At 39.1% G+C, this 23,254-nt stretch overlaps 1 protein-coding gene across 1 annotated transcript in view; it reads left to right on the top strand.

Moving 5' to 3' along the window:
- Positions 1-23,254, top strand: part of MALRD1 (MAM and LDL receptor class A domain containing 1) — a 294,175-nt gene that overhangs the window by 74,046 nt on the left and 196,875 nt on the right. Inside the window, exons 18-20 of the mRNA XM_075143913.1 lie at positions 14,400-14,487; positions 17,291-17,467; positions 19,927-20,104. Of these exons, the coding sequence (XP_075000014.1) occupies positions 14,400-14,487; positions 17,291-17,467; positions 19,927-20,104 (443 nt within the window). The remainder of the gene's footprint in view (positions 1-14,399; positions 14,488-17,290; positions 17,468-19,926; positions 20,105-23,254) is intronic.

Consider the following 23,254-nt stretch of genomic DNA (forward strand, 5'->3'; position numbering starts at 1 on the left):
GGCTGCTCAAACCCCTGCGACAGGCACTATGGCTACTCAAACCCTGGCAGCAGTCCCTGCAGTTACTCCAACCCCTGCGACAGGCACTGCAGCAACTCAAACGCCGGCAACAGTCACTGCAGTTACTCCAACCCCCATGACAAGCACTGCAGCTACCCAAACCCCAGCCACAGGCACTACAGCTGAACCAGAGGACCAACCCTTGCTGATATCCATCGCCCCTGTACAGAAGAAGAAATCTTTGGAGTGGAAGTCAGGTCGTTTAGAAAGGGATGGTGGAAAAGCAGGGCCATCACGAGGAAGGGAGGAGGAAGAGGAAGAACTCATAAACGAGATGGAAACCACCCGATCCCTATCCCTGAGTGAGTTGCGAGATATGCGGAAAGATTTCAGCTTATGGATGGGAAGATCCCACCTTCCCATCACGTGATCACGGAGAGGACATGAGGCAGTGGGATGGAAAACCTACCTTGATCCTAGAGGCACGGGTACATGAGTTGCAAGGAAAAACAGTCACACAAGGGGGTTCCCCCAGAAAAAATGCTGCTCCAGTTTTCAGAAAAAATCTCTCTCACGACAGTCCAGTTTCCAGTGAACAGTTCCCCAGACAGAGTGGAAGGGCTGATCTTACTTTGGATTGTAATGGAGAAATTCTTGACTCGCATTTGCAAGAAGTGAGAAACGGATACGATGACCAGAACTAGAGGGGCCCTGCCTCCGGCCAAGTGGAGAAAAGGGACAACCAGCTTTACTGGACTGTGTGGATTCAATGGCCTGGCACATCAGACCCACAGGAATATAAGGCTCTCATAGACACCGGTGCACAGTGTAGCCTGATGCCATCCAGCTATAGAGGGTCAGAACCCATTTGTATTTCTGGAGTGATGGGGATCCCAAGAGTTAACTGTATGGAGGTCGAAGTGAACCTAACTGGGAATGAGTGGCAGAAGCACCCCATTGTGACTGGCCTAGAGGCTCCGTGCATTTTTGGCATAGACTACCTCAGGAGAGGGTATTTCAAGGACCCAAAAGGGTACCGGTGGGCTTTTGGTATAGCTGCCCTGGAGACGGAGGAAATTAAACAGCTGTCCACCTTGCCTGGTCTCTCAGAGGACCCTTCTGTTGTGGGGTTGCTGAGGGTTGAAGAACAGCAGGTACCAATCGCTACCCTGCTTCCCATCCATAAGGTGATTCGTTGCCTGGAGAGCCAAGGAGTGATCAGCAAAACTCGCTCGCCCTTTAACAGTCCCATATGGCCAGTGCGAAAGTGCAATGGAGAGTGGAGACTAACAGTAGACTATCGTGGCCTGAACGAAGTCACGCCGCCACTGAGTGCTGCCGTGCCGGATATGCTAGAACTTCAATATGAACTGGAATCAAAGGCAGTCAAGTGGTACGCCACAATTGATATCGCTAATGCGTTCTTTTCAGTCCCTTTGGCAGCAGAGTGCAGGCTACAGTTTGTTTTCACTTGGAGGGGCGTCCAGTACACATTTAGCAAAAGCCACCTGGTTAGTCAACACCAGGGGATCTTTCAATTGAGCTAGCCCTGCCCAGTCAAAACTTTTACGTACAGTAGATGGAGATAAAGTCCCCATCGTGCACATAAGAAATATGCTGGGGAAGACAGTCTGGGTTACTCCTGCCTCTGGCAAGGGAAAACTCATCTGTGGGATTGCTTTTGCTCAAGGACCTGGGTGCACTTGGTGGGTAATGCGAAAGGATGGGCAAGTCTGGTGTGTACCTCAAGGGGATTTGATTTTGGGTGAAAATAGCCAATGAACTGAATCGTATGATGTTAAATGTTATATGATATTGTGGATCATTATTTCTATGGTTGCTATCAATGGTATAGCAGTAAAAATCACCCAGATTAATGAAGAATGAACTAACTCCGATGAAACTGAGCAAAGTACAACAATGATAGAACCGGACAAGCGCAGCAATACTGAAATGAGAACAGGCTTCACGATGCAACAGCCCAACACCACACACCATCTCTCCTGCCCTGAAAGACTGTTATGACAGATGGAGCCCAAAATCATGGACTAAATGAACTCAATGGACGTTTTAGAGGGATAGTCCATAGACTAAGGGAATGATACCTGTGTGTATATATATATATATATATAAAAAAAGAAAGATGGTGGTGATTAACTGAAATGTATTGAAAAATGTGAGACCTAAGCATGACGTAATGGTATAGAATAAGGGGTGGATACTGTCCTGGTTTCGGCTGGGATAGAGTTAAATTTCTTCCTAGTGCTGTGTGTTGGATTTAGTATGAGAAGTATGTTGATAACACACTGATGTTTTCAGTTGTTGCTAAGTAGTCTACTAATCAAGGACAGCTCCCATGCCCTCTGACTGAGCTAGGTGCACAAGATGGGAGGGAGCAGTCAGGACAGCCAGCCCAGCTGGCCAATGGGGTATTCCATACCACGTGACGTCATGCTCAGTATATGAATGGTAGGCGTGTTTCAGGAAGTACCGATCGCTACTTGGTTATCGGTCAGCGCGGGTGGTAGCAATGGTATTGTGCATCACTCATTTTGTATATTCTTTCATCATTGTTATTGTTTTTCCTTTTCTGTTCTATTAAACTGTCTTTATCTCAACCCAAACGTTTTTCTCACTCTTACCCTTTCAATTCTCTCCCTGTCCCAATGGGGAGGCAGGGGGAGTGAGCGAGCAGCTGCGTGGTATTTGGCTGCCTGCCAGGTTAAACCACGACACAGATTTACATTGAGCAGTTGGTTTCTGATCTCTTTATAGCCATCATTCTCAGTTTTATTTTCACTGTGGCAATGTAAAGCCTGTTGTTGCTGGCTGACCTGTACAGTTTGGTATGTAGCTGCCTCTGGAGCATTTGTTTATTAATTGACTAATAGATTAATTTTGGTAGGGAGATGGTACCTGCATTTTTTAATTCTTCAGTGATCATAGAATCATAGAATCGCAGAATGTTTTGGGTTGGAAGGGACCTTTAAAGATCATCCAGTCCAAACCTCCTGCCATGGGCAGGGACATCTTTCACTAGATCAGGTTACTTAAACCCCATCCGACCTGACCTTGAACACTTCCAATGATGAGGCATCCACAACTTCTCTGGGCAACCTGTTGCAATGTCTTACCACCCTCATCATAAAAAGTTTCTTCCTTATGTCCCATCTAAATCTACCCTTTTTCAGTTTAAACCTCCAGGCTAAACAACTAACTCTCTCAGTGTTTCTTCATAGGAGAGGTGTTCCAGCACTCGGATATTCTGTGACCCTCCTCTGGACCTGCTCTAACAGGTCCATGTATTTCTTATGCTGGAGACCCCACAGCCAGATGCATTACTCCAGGTGGGATCTCATGAGAGCAGAGTAGAGGAGGAGAATCACCTCCCTCGACCTGCTGACCACACTTTTTTTATGCAACCTGGGTATAACGATGTAGGTTAGCTAAAAAAATCAACCAAAAGAGTTGTTGTGTTACTGATATTTACCTCTCCGGTCTTGTTAGAACGTGTTCTGGCAGGGTATGAATTGCAGAAATGGTTACAGGGTATTTGGGAGCTCTGCCAGAGGATGCTGATGTCAGGCCAAATCATGTGAATTACTTCATGTCTGTACTGTTGAAGTATCAATGCCTTTTGGTATGACAGCTTTAATACATGCACTCGCATGACCTAGGCTTCTACACCATGTCCTGTCCTCATGACCAGGATCAAGGCCTGCCTTCGAAGACTATAGTGGGCCAGGAACCAAAGCTGGCACATGTCATGTCCATCTCATGTCCATACTTCATGTAGATCTTGTGTAGACTCTAGTTTGGAGAATTCATGCTCAGATTTCTTCACCAGTCCACAATCTAGGTGAGAAACAGTATGCACATAGAGCGGACGATGAGAGAACTGGGACACTTGCGGGAACGAGTGAAAAACAACCATAAGACTTTGTGGTTGGTGGTGAACTTTGTGTTGATAATGAAGTCTGTTCAGTGAAATACAGAGAACTTATGTCTTGAAAATGTGAGTGGTGCAATGCAATATATTTGAAAGGCAAAAAGTAGTGTGATTTTTCAAAAAGTCATTTCTGAACATCAGTATTGCCATTTTTGACAAGTGAAATTCAGAGCACAAAAAACAAGGAAGTCACATGAGAAGCCAGGAAAATATATTGTCCATTGTGCAAACTTTCAGGGATAATTGCATGGTTTTAGTTCAGTTCTTTGGGAAAGAAATTGCCCTTTTGTTCAGTGCTAGTACAATGCTTAATATTATGAGATTATACTCTACTCTGTGGCAACAGAAATAATTTATTCTTTGCATTATTATTTTATTGGTATGCAGTGGAAGACTTGCCATGGTGTCATAAAGTCACAATGTATGCACAAAGGGGACCAAGAATAAGAATTTCTAAGCTATCTTAACAATGCTTTTTTCAGTCAAAATAGTCTTCTTAATTTCACGTGTCATTTCCTTGCAATTTTTTTGGGGGGGAGGGTAACAAAGGGGCAGGGGTGGATGTGTTTTACCTTTGTTCCCTATTTACATGCAGGAAGCTCAAAGGAAATTGCACAAGGTAAAAATAACCTTTCTATGTGCCAATGAACTGTCAAGTACTGCCCACATTTTAAATATGGAAAACCCGAAGGAATAAAAAGTTTTCATTTTCACTACCTTTCAAAACCCACAACCGACTGAGAGACTGTGTTGAGTCGTTTGAATTTGAGGGGAATAATGTAAAGCAGGAATTTTGCTTTCCAGAAAATTAAGTGTAGTGTCTTAAATTTGCTACTGATATTACTATATTACTTATCAGGAATTGCTGAACAGAAAAATGAGACTTGGATAACTTTGCAAAGGGAAGGAAAACGTTAGTGCCTTTTTTCTCATTCCTTTACTGGATCTAGAAGTCATCTTTGAAGAGGTAACACGAAGATCACAGGAAAACAGTACTTCATTGAAGTTTTAGTTAAGTCTCTTTCCATAGTTCTATGCTTTACATCAAACACAGGGGTTTTTTATATTATTTTTTATAATCTTTCTATGTTTATTGAGTATGCTTATAGCAGAATTAAGAAACAATGTAGAAATTCTACTTCCACTGAAGTATAGAGCAAAATTCTCGTTATCTTTAATGAAGACAGGATTTCATGGTAAGTCATATGTTCCGATGATATCCCTATGTTATTGTTTTCTTATTTTGGGAGGTTATGGCCATATGTGTGGATGTAGGAGCAGCAATTCTGTCTAATTTACTACCTCAGTCAGGCAAAATCCTTTGGATAAGGAAAGGTCCACACCTTTAGGTAAAAGATGTAATAGTGATCTTGATCACTAGCTTTTGCTGCTAAACAGATAATTGACTCGGTTGCTGGCACAAATATTTTCATAAACATTGAAAAGAAAACAATGCATGTCTTCTTTCAGGATACTTCTTTGCACAGCATGGAAGAATTGCCTTAACATTAAGCATTGCATAGATCAGATACAAGTCTGTCCATGAAGGCCCTATGCAGGCTTCTCTGGATAGAGATGTAGACATGTCTTTATACAGCCCTTGACATCTTGACATGCGCCAGGGTACAAGAGGGAGGGACAAAAGTACTCAGGTCATAACAAACCATCCTGGTCAATGTGGGACACATCTTTTAGGACCATAAATCTCAGGAATTTGACATACTAACTCAGCCAGAATCCTGTAATTTCATGATTTATTTATTTTTAAAATCTGGGGAAACAGTACTTGGGAGAAAGAAAGAATGTATGTAGCGTATAAGTGAATATGTGTGTAAGCTGCTGAACCTGCCTACACCTGTCATGGAAGATCACCCTAGCAGCAAAAACACACTTATGGTAAAGGAGTGGTGATGAGATTCCGTCTGAAATTAGTTCAGGGTACTGTAATATGATTAGAGTCAGAAAGGGGTGATCATGAAAGAACATCATCAGCCTTGCCTTTGCTTTGTTATTCCCGTACTAAAACTCACCCACTTTCATTTGTATGTATCCTTGTCAAAACAGCCTATCAGCTAGATTCAGTCTTAAACTGTGTGCATAATTAACCACAAGGCTATCAGAAATGACGGATGGTCTAAAAAATCCCCTAAATTTATATAGGAATACTAAAGGCACTTGTACCTTAGATATGGGGGAAAATTTGCAGTATCTTTTGGTTTGTTTTCGTTTTTTTTTTTTTTAACTAGATTTGGCCTTGCCCAGTTAACTATGGATGTTTTAGTATTGTCTGTGAGTATATCCTTATCTGTCAAGTAGAGAAATGCTTGGAAAAACATCATAAATCAGCATGAGGGTTCACAAGCTTATAGTGAAGTGTGATCAAGTGCTTTACTGAACTAGAACTAGTGTTTTTCAGTATCTTGTAAAACCAAGCATTGTAAAACATCAAATATCTGACACAAGATTTTTCATATTTGATGTGTATATATCCTTACGATCATTGGTAAGAATTCATTTGGACACCTGTGTGAAAGAAAGGACTTTATTTCAACTTTTGAAGTCTTGAGACATTAACTTCTAATGCATTTTTGATGGACACAAAAGGAAGGGGCTGATGGGTTTTGAAGATTGGCAGTGGAATCTCGAGCTTTTCTATATGTATCGTTAAAACGTTCTGGTGACCTAATGTTAATAATCTTTCCAGCAGCTGATGGACTGTCTCCACTTGTGCTTGCTTTTGGCGGCAGAAGGACTCCACGCTATGCGTAGTAGCCCTGATGCCTAGTCATTCCCCCCATGAGGGGGAAAGCTGGAACATGTTGTGGCACCCCTTCTGCCACTGCATCCAGGTTTTTTGCCCAAGAGAAACCATGGTATGGAAGGTACAGAGGAAAAGTTCAATGTCATAGTCAGGTTGCAATTACTGGACACCTAGATGAGAGATTTGGAAAATGGTCTCAAGTCCCACAGTGCCTACTTCTTTGATGACAGCTGAGGAAGCAGAGAAACAAAACCAGGGAGGAATAAATTACCATGTTTGGACTCACTTATCAAAGAAGCCAGTAAGTCTTATTTGACATGAACTAATAACTCAAGAAGTCAAAATTAAATCTAAATTTCTCAGATTTTTTTAAAATTACAATTTTTCTGAAAAAATCATGTTTGCTTGGTAGATAGTTTCACTTTTCTATGTACTTCTTGATATATCATTATAGGAATATGTTCATGTGTTCTTGAAAAAAATCATCTTACAGTGAAGACTTATTGTGATATGATCGTTGGATGAAGATACCTTGATAAAAAGGAGTTTTGAAACAAGAAATTTTGATACAGATTTCACACAATTCATGGTTCTGTGGCTTGTCCTTTATCTGTAATTACAAAAGTCCCATCATCTCCTAAGAAATTGGTTACTTTTCTTGATGAAAAGTTATGAGACATGTTCCTTTATTTATACATAGCATTAAAACATAGGAGTAGCTTACTTCAGAGATATGCAGTGAAATGTATATGACTTTCAATCCTGCATTTGCTTTCAGTAAGTTATGACAAAAGTTTTTGATGGCAAGGTGTTCTGTTGGCTATTTTTACTATAATCCACTTGTGTGGTTGTTCTTTCCTCTTCAAACCAAATCACATGGTTTCTTGCCAGAAATAATCATAGCAAACTAGTCAAAATTAGTATGCTTTAACTACTAATAAAATCACTAAGTAACACTTCCTTTGACAACCTGAGATATCGTTTGGCTATATTACTAGGTAAATACATTAGAGCTAATATCACTATCTCTAAGACATTCAAAAATCTTCAGTATTTTGAATACCTCACAGTTCTTGGAATTAGTTCCATTCTAGCTTAAACTATGCTTGTATGGAAATTAAGATTTTATTTTGCTAACCTTCAGTGGGAATTGGCTAGTGACAGAAATGAACATTACTGTAAAAATGGAACATTTGTACAGAACAGTATTACCCATTGTAATTCCTCTATTGACATTTGTCATAACGTTCCTTCACCCTTCAAAAACTATTTTGCTCAAAATCTTAAGGGATCAATCCTTTTCTGTATATGGAGTGTCATTCTAATACATGTTGCTTTTCATGAAGATTTTTTTCCCCCTCTTTTATGTAGCATACCTTTTGCTACCTTTATAGATTTCATTCAGACTGGATCTCCAAAGTTCTGAAAACTGGAGAAATTGGGAACTATTTATCCTCACTCAAATAATAAATGAGATGTGAAATGAGTTTCATGGTAGATGAGTTCCCTGGAGGTTGTTTAATAATAGCTTATGAAGTTTGCAGAATTTCAGCTGGCAAATTAATTAAAGTGGTCAATGTTTAACCACAGCTGCAGAGAGGCTAAGTTTTATACTGCAGTACTAACTCATAAATTGGTCCTATTTTCAGTTTTAAGTCTATCAGAACATATAGCTACACCTCTGTTACATTTTCTGTGTTACTGAGTTCATGCTATATGCCAAAGTGTCAGACTCCCCAAGTAATTACATAAATAAATTTTAAAAATTAATTTGGGTGGGGAGATTTTAAGTAATACAATCATAATCATCAACATAACCATAGAGGTATTCTGAATTGAATTACCCCTGCAGAACTGTGTCTTGCCACTTCTATCTTTGGACATTTTTACGCCCTTAATAAAAGTATTCCTTCTTAAGGTGCAGGAGTTCAACCTCCTCCAGGGAAAGGTTGTTGGAATATGATACATAAGGATGGCCTCAGACCATGTGAATGTCGTGGCTGAGGAGATGGGCACAGGGAGATATGGGGAGAGAAGCCCCTTGACCTACTGGTTAACATCTGTCAGAGCACAGCACAATCCCATAGAAAAATAGTGTAGTTTTGAGGGGGCGTGGGTTTGTCTTAGTGACAACTGTGTAAGTTGAGTTAACAAACCCTCTGCCTTTTTGTCTGAATTTTTGCTCATTTATGAGTAATTAATTATGAGTAGTTAATCATTCATGCTTTGAAAACAAAGTCAAAATTTTATTTAAACTGCTGTGTGTTTGCCAGTCAAAATTACACTGAAAGGAATTTTGTCATTTTGGAATAATAAATTTTCTTGCATAACATTTCCAAATAATAGATGTCTTGATTTGTCCTGTTTCTAAGGATTTTTATGCTATTGGTACCAATACTGTAGCATTGCGCCCATTTTAACCTAACCAGGAAACAAAAGACTGGGGTAATATTGTAAAGAATATTTGTGGATATTCTGAGGGAAAAATAAGAAACCCATACTGAGATGAGAACAGTAAGAAACAATGCTGTCATTTACTGTTGTCATTCACATTAGATACATTTTATGCTAAAATAACCCATCTTCAGCATATCCATAGTAAGGGACATTTAACCATCTTCTTTTAGCATACACATTTATTTTGTCTAATGGACATAATTTATAAACAAAGTGTAATAATTTTTATTTACTCTGGTGACGTCAACATCAGTAATAAATTTGTAGACTATCGTGGCCTGAATGAAGTCACGCCACCACTGAGTGCTGCCATGCCGGATATGCTAGAACTTCAATACGAACTGGAATCAAAGGCAGCCAAGTGGTACGCCACAATTGATATCGCTAATGAGTTCTTCTCAATCCCTTTGGTGGTGGAGTGCAGGCTACAGTTTGTTTTCACTTGGAGGGGCGTCCAGTACACCTGGAACCGATGGCTCCAGGGGTGGAAACACAGCCCTACCATTTGCCATGGACTGATCCACACCGCACTGGAACACGGTGAGGCTCCAGAACACCTGCAATACATTGATGACATCATTGTGTGGGACAGCACAGCAGAAGAAGTTTTTGAGAAAGGGAAGAAGATAATTCAAATCCTTCTGAAGGCCGCTTTTGCCATAAAACAAAGTAAGGTCAAAGGACCCGCACAGGAGATCCAGTTTTTAGGAATAAAATGGCAAGATGAACGTCGTCAGATCCCAATGGATGTGATCAACAAAATAACAGCCATGTCCCCACCAACTACCAAAAAGGAAACACAAGCTTTCTTAGGCGTGGTGGGTTTTTGGAGAATGCATATTCCAGATTACAGCCTGATTGTAAGCCCTCTCTGTCAAGTGACCCAGAAGAAGAACACTTTCAAATGGGACCCTGAGCAACGACAAGCCTTTGAACAAATTAAACGGGAGGTAGGTCATGCAGTAGCCCTTGGACCAGCCCAGGCAAGACAAGATGTAAGGAATGTGCTCTACACCGCAGCCGGGGAGAATGGCCCTACCTGGAGCCTCTGGCAGAAAGCACCCAGGGAGACTTGAGGTCGACCCTTAGGGTTCTGGAGTCGGGGATACAGAGGATCCGAGGCCCGTAGCTCCAGCTGAGAAGGAGATATTGGCAGCCCATGAAGGCATTCGAGCTGCTTTGGAAGTGGTTGGTACTGAAGCACAGCTCCTCCTGGCCCCGACTGCCAGTGCTGGGCTGGATGTTCAAAGGGAGGGTCCCCTCTACACATCATGCAACCGACGCTACATGGAGTAAGTGAGTCGCACTGATCACACAACGGGCCCAAATAGGAAACCCCAGTCGCCCAGGAATCTTGGAAGTCATCACGATCTGACTAGAAGGCAAAGATTTTGGAATATCCCCAGAGGAGGAGGTGACGCGTGCTGAAGAGGCCTCACTGTATAATAAACTACCAGAATATTAGAAGCAATATGCCCTGTTCACTGATGGGTCCTGTCGCCTTGTGGGAAAGCATCAGAGGTGGAAAGCTGCTGCATGGAGTCCTATAAGACGAGTCGCAGAAACTGCTGAAGGAGAAGGTGAGTCGAGCCAGTTTGCAGAGGTGAAAGCCATCCAGCTGGCCTTGGACATTGCTGAACGAGAAAAATGGCCAGTATTTTATCTCTATACTGACTCATGGATGGTGGCAAATGCCCTGTGGGGGTGGTTGCAGCAGTGGAAGCAGAACAACTGGCAGCGCAGAGGTAAACCCATCTGGGCTGCTGCATTGTGGCAAGATATTGCTGCCCGGGTAGAGAACCTGACTGTAAAAGTACATCACGTAGATGCTCACGTACCCAAGAGTCGGGCCACTGAGGAACACCAAAACAACCAGCAGGTGGACCAAGCTGCTAAGATTGAAGTGGCTCAGGTGGATCTGGACTGGCAACATAAGGGTGAACTGTTTATAGCTTTGTGGGCCTATGACGCCTCGGGCCATCAAGGAAGAGATGCAACATATAGATGGGCTCGTGATCGAGGTGTGGACTTGGCAATGGATGTTATTGCACAGGTTATCCATGAATGTGAAACGTGCTGCAATCAAGCAAGCCAAGCGAGTAAAGCCTCTTTGATATGGAGGACAATGGTTGAAATATAAATATGGGCAGGCCTGGCAGATTGATTATATCACACTCCCACAAATCTGCCAGGGCAAGCGCTATGTGCTCACCATGGTGGAAGCAAACACCAGGTGGTTAGAAACATATCCTGTGCCCCATGCCACCGCCCAGAACACCATCCTGGGCCTTGAAAAGCAAGTCTTATGTCGACATCACACCCCAGAAAGAATTGGGTCAGGCAACGGGCCTCATTTCCAAAACACCCTTACAGACACCTGGGCCAAAGAGCATGGCATTGAGTGGGTCTATCACATCCCCTACCATGCACCAGCCTCTGGGAAAATTGAATGATACAACAGAATGCTAAAGACTATGCTGAGAGCAATGGGTGGTGGGACATTCAAGCATTGGGATACACATTTAGCAAAGGCCACCTGGTTAGTCAACACCAGGGGATCTTTCAATCGAGTTAGCCCTGCCCAGTCAAAACTTTTACGTACAGTAGAGGGGGAGAAAGTCCCTACCGTGCACATAAGAAATATGCTGGGAAAGACAAGTCTGGGTTACTCCTGCCTCTGGCAAGGGAAAACTCATCCGTGGGATTGCTTTTGCTCAAGGACCTGGGTGCACTTGGTGGGTAATGCGAAAGGATGGGCAAGTCTGGTGTGTACCTCAAGGGGATTTGATTTTGGGTGAAAATAGCCAATGAACTGAATCGTATGATGTTGTTATATCATATTGTATATCATTATTTCTATGGTTGCTATCAATGGTATAGCAGTAAAAATCACCCAGATTAATGAAGAATGAACTAACTCCGATGAAACTGAGCAAAGTACAACAATGATAGAACCGGACAAGCGCAGCAATACTGAAATGAGAACAGGCTTCACGATGCAACAGCCCAACACCACACACCATCTCTCCTGCCCTGAAAGACTGTTATGACAGATGGAGCCCAAAGTCATGGACTAAATGAACTCAATGGACGTTTTAGAGGGATAGTCCATAGATTAAGGGAATGATACCTGTGTGTGCATATATATATATATATATATAGAAAGATGGTGGTGATTAACTGAAATGTATTGAAAAATGTGAGACCTAAGCATGACGTAATGGTATAGAATAAGGGGTGGATACTGTCCTGGTTTCGGCTGGGATAGAGTTAAATTTCTTCCTAGTGCTGTGTGTTGGATTTAGTATGAGAAGTATGTTGATAACACACTGATGTTTTCAGTTGTTGCTAAGTAGTCTACTAGTCAAGGACATCCAGCTTTGATGCTCTGGAAGAAGGTGGGAGGGAGCACAGCCAGGACAGCTAGCCTAGCTGGCCAATGGGGTATTCCATACCACGTGACGTCATGCTCAGTATATGAATGGTAGGCGTGTTTCAGGAAGTACCGATCGCTACTTGGTTATCGGTCAGCGCGGGTGGTGAGCAATGGTATTGTGCATCACTCATTTTGTATATTCTTTCATCATTGTTATTGTTTTCCCTTTTCTGTTCTATTAAACTGTCTTTATCTCAACCCATGAGTTTTTCTCACTCTTACCTTTCCGATTCTGTCCCTGTCCCACTGGGGGGGGGGGGCAGGGGGAGTGAGCGAGCAGCTGCGTGGTATTTGGCTGCCTGCCAGGCAACACATGCAAATTCAGAATAGCAGAAATGAATTTGTCAGTGTTAACATATTAAGACTGATATTATTCTCTTACTTTTACAGTGTTAAGGCCATTCCTTGCACTTTAAAATATTTTTTCCTCCTGTTACATGTAAGCTCTGCTTATATACCAGGTGAACAATGGTTCTTAGTGTGTAGGTGAATTCTCTTATTTCCCTCAAGTTACTGAGAAGCTTGTTTAATACAGAGTACTGATTTCTGAAACTGGAAATCCTTTACAGGACTTCATTTGCTATAGGACAAAAGAAATACTGAAATGTAGAATGCAAGGATATATTTTTGAAATGACATTTGATGTGAGGATATTTACAAAATATCAATGATATTTGATGAAAAGAATTGAGACACCTATCTACACAGAAGTGCCTTGCACCTTTGAGCAGTGCTTCATTACTTATTGAAAATAAGCTTTCTTTGCAAATAAAATTGCAAATAAGTAAATTACAACAAAAATATTAAAACTAACAGTATTGTGAAGCAGTATTACAGCATTTTTGCCCGCTACCTATACTTCGTTCCTTTGTAAGCATTGGCTATTGAACTGAGGAACAGTGAAAAATTTATTTGAAATTTTATGCAGCATTCCAGAATAATCTGGAAGGCTGAATGTGTGTATGTGTGTGTAAGATGTGACATTAGTATTTAAAAAAACAAAAGGCAAAGAAATAACTTTAACATTTGAACTCCATTGGATCAGAAAAAACATTTATTTACATTTTTTAAAAAAGTATCGTTTGAGGAGCTTTTTTTTTTTATGAATAGGCATTTATAAATTAGTTAAATTACGAAAATTCTTACTAAATCTTTCTCTAATCACCTGCTTGTTTTTTTACCATTCAGCAACAGTCAGGAGAAAAGAGGCTTATTCAATCATCTAGAGACTATTTATTTCACAAATACTAACCTCTCCCATTCCTTGGCAGTAGACAATAATAAGAAAGTAAGCGTATAGAGCATTGGCAACTCTAATGAAATAGTAGAATATTTTTCTTTAAAAGGTTCCATAGCACATCTCTAACGTGCTTAATTGTTTTCATCACAGTGGGATTTGTTTAAGGGTATATAATTTATTCACATAAATGTTATTATAATTAATCATGATTAATGTTATTACAATAAGTACCAAAGGAGCTAATCATAATATGCCATTTATGATAATGTCTTGCCATCATTTTATACCACAATGATGTTTCAGTGGATTTACACGATTGTGAAGCCAACCATTGTTATGGTTCACTGTGATTAATGTGACCACCAGTGAAAGCTGATAATAATTAGCCTCTTTCGTAAAGTGTCACTAAATGGAATATATCCCCTAGAACAAATTTAATCTCATTTTAAGTGTGAAACATGGTAAATGACTCCTCTATCAATTGATATGAAATATTTAATGAGAAGTGGAAGTCTAATATACTCTGAAAAATGCTTTTGTAATTCTGTTTCCCTAGATCTTGGTGAAAGGTACTGTAGGAGATGGTTTCACTGGAGACATTGGACTTGATGACGTGTCTTTTCTAGGCTGTACTCTTTACAATGGTAAGAACAGAGTTAAAGTGTACATCTCCTAGCTGTGAGCTAATTCTTTGCTGTCATTTGTAAATATTGCTATTGGAAAAGCAAAAACCAGATCCAACTGTGAGTCATGCCTGACAAGGAAATCCAGACTTGTTTCCCTGCTTCTCAGACCCTCATGCCCAGGCATCAGCACAAAATAGTTTCCCTGTGCACATAAGGTCCAAAAGAGACCCTCAGTAAGAAGTGTGCAGCTTCCAAACTCTTTGAGATCTTGATTCCTAGAAGGAAAAAGAAACTTAACTGTGTGTAAACAAACTGACCTTTCATTCAACTAACTCTGTTTGATACAGCCTTCCACCTCCCCGCAATTACTCTTAATGTAACATCAGCTAATTGTGCTCACGTTACAGCACACAAACAGTTCAGATGTTAGAGCAGCTAACTTCTGTCCTTAGAATTCATTGCTACCTAGGGTAGTACAATATCTACAGAATTGTAAAATATTGTATCCCAAAGTAAATGTACCTCAAGACACCAGATTCCAGCCCTGTCACTTCATCACAGAAGGGATTTTAAGAGGACTAGTGTTAGCTGCAGCAGGCATTACAGTGTTATATATGGTGTGACAGTTAATGTACAGTCATAATAGGGCTGCAGAACAGCAAACAATTTAGAAGAGTGTCTGAATATTAGTATCTTAGCACTTACTCTAAAACACCCTAGTGCAGATGCATTTTATTCTGCTACTCCAAAAATTTCTTCTAGGTATAATTAGGTCTACTAAGAATATCAAGTATATATGGCATGTTTCTTCTGCAGATAATTATTTCACATTTTACCAAATTTATACAGTGTACAACATTTATTATAACATTTTGAATATAAAGTTTTTTGTAAGTACTCATTTAATGTACAATGCCTTATATTCAAGGAAGAATACCTTAAAAGAACTAATCAGAAAATCCCTGCATTTTTTCAAATGAGATATGAAAAAAAGTTTTAGAGATAAACAAGAAGAAAGTCAGAAAGTACAGAAGGTCAGAGTTTCAAAGTTCATACATAAGAAAAAAAAAGCTCATTTTGTGTGGAAAGAGAAAACAAAAATACTCAAGCATAATGGTGGACAGAGCTGAATAGGAAACAGTTTTTTTGTTCTGTACATTTTTATTACACTTTTAGTATTGAGAGCCATTTTTGAGACACGCCAGGGTCCTGCCTCTAATTTACTTCCTCCACACACACAACAATCCCAACAACCAAAAAAGAGTTGAAGAGACTGTGAGAATAGTCTGCAAAATAGTCAATAGCTATGGCATATTCCACCATATTTAATGCAAGTTGGATCAGGGGAAGAAAGCGGGGCTCCCATGTCCCTGCACAGTAGAATTAAGCACTAGTTGCCCAGTTGCTTTTGTTCCTCTTTAAATAACCAAATACTGACCAGGGAGAGATGTGCTTGATAGCTTGGTGGTAAAGTTCCTCGTAAGTAATACTAAAGATGTCAAAACTTGAGCATACTGCTTTGATGCATCATTTGAATGCCCTAACCAAAGTCTATTCAATGATGTATACTCTGGACAAAATGGTATTTCATAAATTATAGAAAAAGAATTATTTCAAAACAGAGAAAGGAGCAGATTCTCCTTTCTTTTCAGGTGTCGTGAAAGTTATGGTACTTCAAAATTTCTTCTCCTGTTCCAGTGGATTAGGAGCAGAGACTTAAATGTGGCATTTATATTTAAAAATTTCTGACCAATAAGGTCCTTGCTATTATTATGAGTTAGACACATTTATTATATCAAGCAATTATTCCTTCAGAAGGTTCCTTCCCCTAAGTCTTTTGTTTGAGTCTTAGGATATTATGGGAGTATCATTCATTTGATTGGAGTATAATTCATTTGGTGTCATAGATGTGCTTTCTACCTTACGAAATAGAAATGGCTCCTGCTTGTGCGGAATTTATTATCAGTCTTAGTGCTCCAGGCCTCAGGGGAAAAAAAAAATTCCTTGCTGTCCCAGACACATTTTATACAAAATTTCTTCACATGTACTTTTTAATTAACTCAAGTGTATTGCTCAGGTGCATTGTGCACTACAGCTAATAATTTCATTAACAATTAAATTTAAAGAAGGAGTTATATAATGAAAATTCCTTTTGTGGACAATAATAGCAAGAGTTTTCAAGAAATGAGAGTAAGCCTGAAGAAAGGTGCATAGTAAAGAATAGGAGGAAAGGTAAAGACAATTGATTTGAAAGAAGTGGTAATGAGTTTAAATGAAACATAAAGGAAGTGGTGGAACAAGATGATGACCTCAGAATAATTTTTTTAATGAGAAAAAATATTTTTTCAGTGATGAAATTACAAGGTAAGAAGGTTACATAGTAATTTCCACAGTCACTTGCAGTAATCAACATGTTAAAAAAAAAAGCCATTATCATCGGAATAATGTTAGCTTTGGTTCACAGGGAAATTAAGTTTTTGTGATTGTTCTGTCAGTCTCTGTGGCATTAGTTTTTTTAAATGACTCACTGACTTAATCCAAATTTGAAAGAGAGGTAAGAGGTAATAATAAATTCCTGCAAGTGTTGAATATTTTACGAATGGTGGTTGGTTAGCATGACCAGCCTAGTGCTTTCCACTGAGGAAATGTTCAATTCGGTTCCTGCTGGGCAGCATTTAAGTCATTCAACTTCACCGCCCAGGCATGTTTCCAGTAAAGCTATACCCTTGACAAAGGGTGGGAGTGGCAAAGGGAGAAATCATTACAAAACTAGAATGCTTTGGTCCCATCGCTCAACATTGTGTTGGTTTGTTTTTCAAAGGAAACTTGCCAACAATCTCTACAACTACTTCAGGAACTTCAGTTCCTGCCACGCTCCCCATGAACAACTGCACAGAGAAGGAGTTTGTCTGTAGAGCCTCTGGCCGTTGCATCCAGATGATCCAGAAGTGTGATTTTAGACCTGACTGCTCTGATAAGTCTGATGAATCAGCTTGTGGTGAGTGTACTAAATCTTGTACTTTGCTACCTTATTAGTTTGTGGCTTCTAAACACATTGCTTTAACTTCTCTGTATTTACCTTTGCAATTTGGTGTTAGCACCTAGATGCTATTTTTAATGCGATTTTCCCCAGAAAAATAATAACATTTTGCTCTTAATGTGGGAATCTGAGATGTTATGCACTTTCTGCCTTCTAATGGGCTGATTCAGACTTGAAATTCCAATTCAACTTATTACTGAAATTGGGGGGGTGGGGGGGTGTGGAGGGAAGGAATCCTCAGTTCCCCAATGATTGGTAGCTAGCTATGCATGACAATTTTTTTAAGTGAGCATAGTTTCTCAAATTAAATGACCTATGACATATTTAAATTTTTCAGATGTTCACTAATCCAGACTAGAAGAGAGAATAACTTTACAGCCTCATGTTTGGGATGCACATCTGGGAGACCTGGGTCCACTTCTTACCTACTTCAATGAATATGGGTTTTGTGGGTTTTTTTATACAAAGTATTTTCATCAGCAGCAATGATTGTAAAATGCAGCCTGCTCCACACAGAATTGAGTTCCAGTCTGTAAATTCCTAAAGCTCTGATAGTTAGATGGGAACACTGGAACTGGGACAATGGACAGGGTCACCACATGTTGTCCATAGAGGTCCAAGACATTTGTTGATTGCTTCTGAGTTGCAGCAATTCACACTATAGCATTTTAGAAGAAACTGTTAATGACTTTGTTTTGCCTTAAAGCACAGTACTTGAAAATACTGCTGTAGCAAAGCTGATTAATGAGGGGAACAGACATCTAGAGACAGTGACCTCATCAACCTTTGCAAACAAAACTATTCTTACTGAAGATCAAAACTCCGCATTTATTACACATTGTGTAGGGAACTCTCTCAGGGCTGAGGGGTCAACTAGGAAAAGTAACATTAGACTCCCTCTGTCTATTTATTATGTGGGAATAACTCTGGAAGAAATAAATCTGATATATAAATATCACTGGGAAATTTCCTATAGTGTGAAAAAACACCAACCATTGAAATTCTGCCCTGAAAGATAAATGCAAAGCTCTTTGGATAGAACTTTTTTTTTTCCCCTCAGAAATTTACATTATCTTACAAAATATGCTTTCCTTCTGAGAGAGAGACAAATACTGTGGAGAATACACCTTTACATATTTGCTCTGTCTGAAGTCTCCCATCACTACAGCAATGATGGCAATTTATCACTCGAATGACAATGCTGGACTAGGAGTTAAGTATGTCCTGACTGAGGGCAGAAATACGTTCTCAGGAAGGTGTTATCTTTCTCAGAGGCATTTGAAACATAATATTTATAAAACATGTTAAAAAAAAGAATAAACAATACTATGCCACTCATCATTCTCAGGAAATGGCACAAATCTTTACATGGGTAACTCATGAGCTCACACTGGCTGTGGTTTGCTTCCTTACTGGAGATATACAAGCTATAAACCAAAACTCCCTCCCTCCTTAGTCTACCATTTTTAGCTTCCAAGGAAGGAAGCATCAGGCACATTCTCCTAACACGCTATGATTTCTTGATGTAGAAGTTACCTCAGCTACACTAGCATTTGAGCTTTGTGGTTAAAATAAATTCTCATTTCCCTGAACAATTCTCACAACAGTCACTTAGACTTGACTATAATAATCTGTTTCAAAGTTCTGGAGAGTGGCAAGACTCACCTTGGATCACCTAGACAAAGTTTCTGCGAAATATTCAGGAGGATGTACTGGAGAATAAATATTCGTAGCAGAAATGGAAAATAGGTGGATTTCTTTCCCCTAAATATTTTTACAGGGAGATGCATTGTGAGGGAGGGATGGTAGTGAACTCACTTTTCTTGTCCAGTTGCTCAGGAATCAAAAACTGAGACACAGGCAGCTGCAGATTTATTTAGTAAGATAACAATTCAGTATTTGACACTGATACCAAATAGCTGCATTAATATGTGGCTTTCAGGTATTGTGGGGACTGCTTGAAATATTAATTTGGTTTTTTAGAGTTTTGGTCATGGACTTTTTACACAATGTGCAATGAGTTGCTAATGTCATCAGTCTACAGGACTGAAGAAAGAACTATGCAGGAGCTGGCAGATTCATAGCTGATGAATTTTACACACATTTCAGTGTATATCACATGACAGATTATTAGAATGGCCTGAAAGCTGATCAGAACACATATGAAAGTAGATACTGAGGTGCAAAAGAATTGGTATATTCCTAAAATTAAAATCTGCCTAATAGAAAAGAACATAGAAAATATAATTGATATTTTATCTATAGAGGAAAAACTATGCATGTTAGTACTGTGTAAGTATTCATGGATACTATAAATTGAATCCTTTTTATTGCCATGTTGTTTACTTTATCATAACATCCTTTACTGGTTTCCAATTTTTATATAAACATGAAGTATTCACTGTTCATCTCTAAAGTTATGGAAGTCTGCAACTTTGAAGATAAAAACCAGTGTGGATGGTATCAGCCAGCCTTGGAACAGATGTCAGGAAATTATTCCATCCATACCACAAACATATTCAAGTGGGAACTTGGAAGAGGGGCAAATCTCTACCCTGGGCAAGAAAAACACTGTCCATTAGTTGATCATACTACGTGAGTACAATTTTTCAGCTACTTGAATCTTTCTTAGACTGTGTGAGTTTAGCCACATATGGATTGTCAGGGGGAAAAACAGCTCAGTTCACAGTATTGAAGCAGTTTACTGATTTATTAATGGCATGTAATTAACTGACAATCAATGAAGTAGATATGCAGGATCAATAGCATCAATACAACAGGTGAATCAAAACACAAAATGTTAATAAACAGATACAAATTTCTAAGCATTTTTCTATAAGTAATTCCCAAAAGTTTCAGTACCTTCCCATCCAAAGAAACACGTGTGCACTCCCTCTCCCAGAGGACATGTGGGGTACAAGCATGTTGCCCCTTATGGGAAAGTATGTTTGGAGACATGGCTGCTCCAGCTTTATGTGTACACATGTCGCTGCCTACAATCTGTTAATACATATACCATAAGAAATCAACCCTCCTTGTAGCACCCCAAACTGTCAGCCCACCCTCTGGATGGAGACTATTTGCAGCATCCAGTGGAGACGATGCTCTGTCTGTGTGGCACCAGCAAGACGACCTCTGGCATGTCAAAAACAGGTTTTGGCTGCTGCTGTTTCCACTCCATAATTTCTCCCCACTATTACAAATTTTCATCCTACTTTTACACTCCTTTTCAAGATGACTTCTTTGTTTGAAAGCTGCCTTTGCAATTCACTGGCTACTGTTTAATTTAGGTTTTGGTGGTTGTCATCTTGTTCAGTTTTGGGCGAATACCTTCTCAGACAGTCTTTATTCACACAGGCAGTCTACACTCACTTTTCTGCCTTACTAACTATTGTTAACCCGGCAGTTTTGCCCAAGGGTGGGCTGTACAAGTTACTCCAACAATGGGTCTTGTGAATTCTGCTGTCATTTAATAATTAATTAATGCAGTTCAAAATTACTGTAGTTAAATTCAGTTTAGTTGATGTTTTACCATTTTTCTGATAAATGATATCACTTCATAGTAAAATAAAAAATATTTCCATTCTCTCAGTAAAGATTTCTAAATTAATTTTGGATTCTAGGTAGATTGTTTATGATAATTACTAACTCCTCCCAAAGACATTCCTTTGATTTGTCTCAAGGAGCAAAAATTAACTTTTTTCCATGGAGATTTGGGTTTACCTGGGTTTTTTTTACAAAAAGTAAGAAATGTGATTAAAAAAAAATCATTAATGCAATTCATATTCCAGTTAAAAGTAACACTTAAGATTTATTGAAACAAAATCCCTACAAGTGACTAGCAAATGTATTAAATACAAACAACTTTCAATGTCATACAACTTCAACTCATCTATAAGGAAATTTCTGTAGAACATCATTCTTCTGAACAGAAAAATACTTGCCTAGTTCTAGTGACAACCATGTTTACTTTCTGTGACAATAGTCCACAGAGTGCAAAAATGGATTTTAAATTAAAACCACTCCAAGAGAGTCTTTGCTATATTGCTACTAGTTTAAAATGAGATTATATTGCATTTACTCAGCCTGAGAATATTTCTATCACTATAAAAGAATCAGCTCAACATAATAGTTTCATTGTGTACTTCATTAAAATCACGGTATATTTTTACACCCCCCCCCCCCCAAAAAAAAAATCCCCACAAAAAATCCTCATTCAACAATAGCAAAAAAGAATTAGAGTGCTACCTAATTGTTTTAAGGTCTCTACATTATATATATAAAGTAAGTGTAACCCGTAAAAAAGAGAAACTATTTATGATAAATTGGCTGTCAAATCTTTCATTGACTGCTATTTAATTGTAATATATTAGCCAATACCAGCACTGTATGTGTACTTAGCAAACCCTCTCACAGCCTTTCCACTATAGATTTGCATTGGCACAGTGATACATGAAATTGTATTACTGTTTTTCAACATATTTTCAGGGTTTAATGCAACTAACTGTATATTGAAAAGGACTGATGAAAAGAGAAAGTAAATGATCCACAGAGGTTGCAATTTTCAGGCAACAGTATTGCTGTTGTGATGTTTCACATGAGATGTAATTTGGTTATACTGTTTCCCTATTCCCTTTGTTTATTGGCCTATAGAAGAGAACGGGAGCATGATGCTTCCAAATTACAGCAGGAGATGCAGAGCAGCAGTTTTGTTGAATTAAAACCCTGCAATGTTTTGTTTTATTTTCTCATGCATTTTACAAATTCCATGGAGTTAGATGAGAGAAGCTGTAATACTGCAATCCTGTGTGCTTGCTTATTAAAATAAATCATGCAGGATTATGTATAGAAATGTTTAGATTCATCCTGATGCAAGGGTGGGTGACAGTGCAGCTTACAATGAGTTCTTTCAACAGAAATACCTGTGAATAGTTGGAGATTCAAACCATCTGTTTCCCGTAGAATATGTATTTGGGCTAGCCACATATAAGCTGATGAACTGTAAGGTGGAGGTGTGAGTCTTTGAAGCTGTAATTACATTAATTAAGTAAAAGTAATTACTTCAGAACAGCTTGTATGTGCGTATATAAGCCCAAGGCTGGAGGTATAGAAGCTGTTATGGGAGTCTGCTATGGCAGCCTGACAGTCCTTGGCTTGAGCTGGAGAAAGGCTGGCACGTGTTTTGGAAAGAACTAGGTGACACTGGCATTGTGCCCTGAAAAGACCATTATGCATATATGAATGTAGAGCTCTTATGGCATATTTCTACACTTAGCAAATGGGAATTCTTTATTGCAGTTAGGTTTCTAAATGCTATGATAATAAAAAAAATCAATTTGTGTAAACTTAAACAAGTGTATAGAATAGACACCAGCAAATGGATAACTCCACAAATTTATTTCAATTTTAGAGGAACTGGTTATTGATGTAGCAAATTATTTGACATTATTAACTATATTTGGGTACTGTTATTTGAAAACTTTGCAGGCACTTAGTTGACATGATAATTCATACCCAAATCTGTCATCGAAATTAATGAATCAAAACAAAAAAGGATATGGAACTAAAATTCTAAGCTCACATGATAATTATTTCTGTGTAAATATCTCCCTTGATAACCACATGTTTAACACATCTATTTTGCTTTTGTGTCTGTTTTTCAGACAATCATTATCAGAATTTAGCACAAGAAAAATTAGGAAAAATTAAAGGCTTTAAGTAATATACTTAAGCCCAGCAGTTTTT

This window comes from Calonectris borealis, chromosome 2 (assembly GCF_964195595.1).
Source record: "Calonectris borealis chromosome 2, bCalBor7.hap1.2, whole genome shotgun sequence".
NCBI lineage: Eukaryota > Metazoa > Chordata > Aves > Procellariiformes > Procellariidae > Calonectris > Calonectris borealis.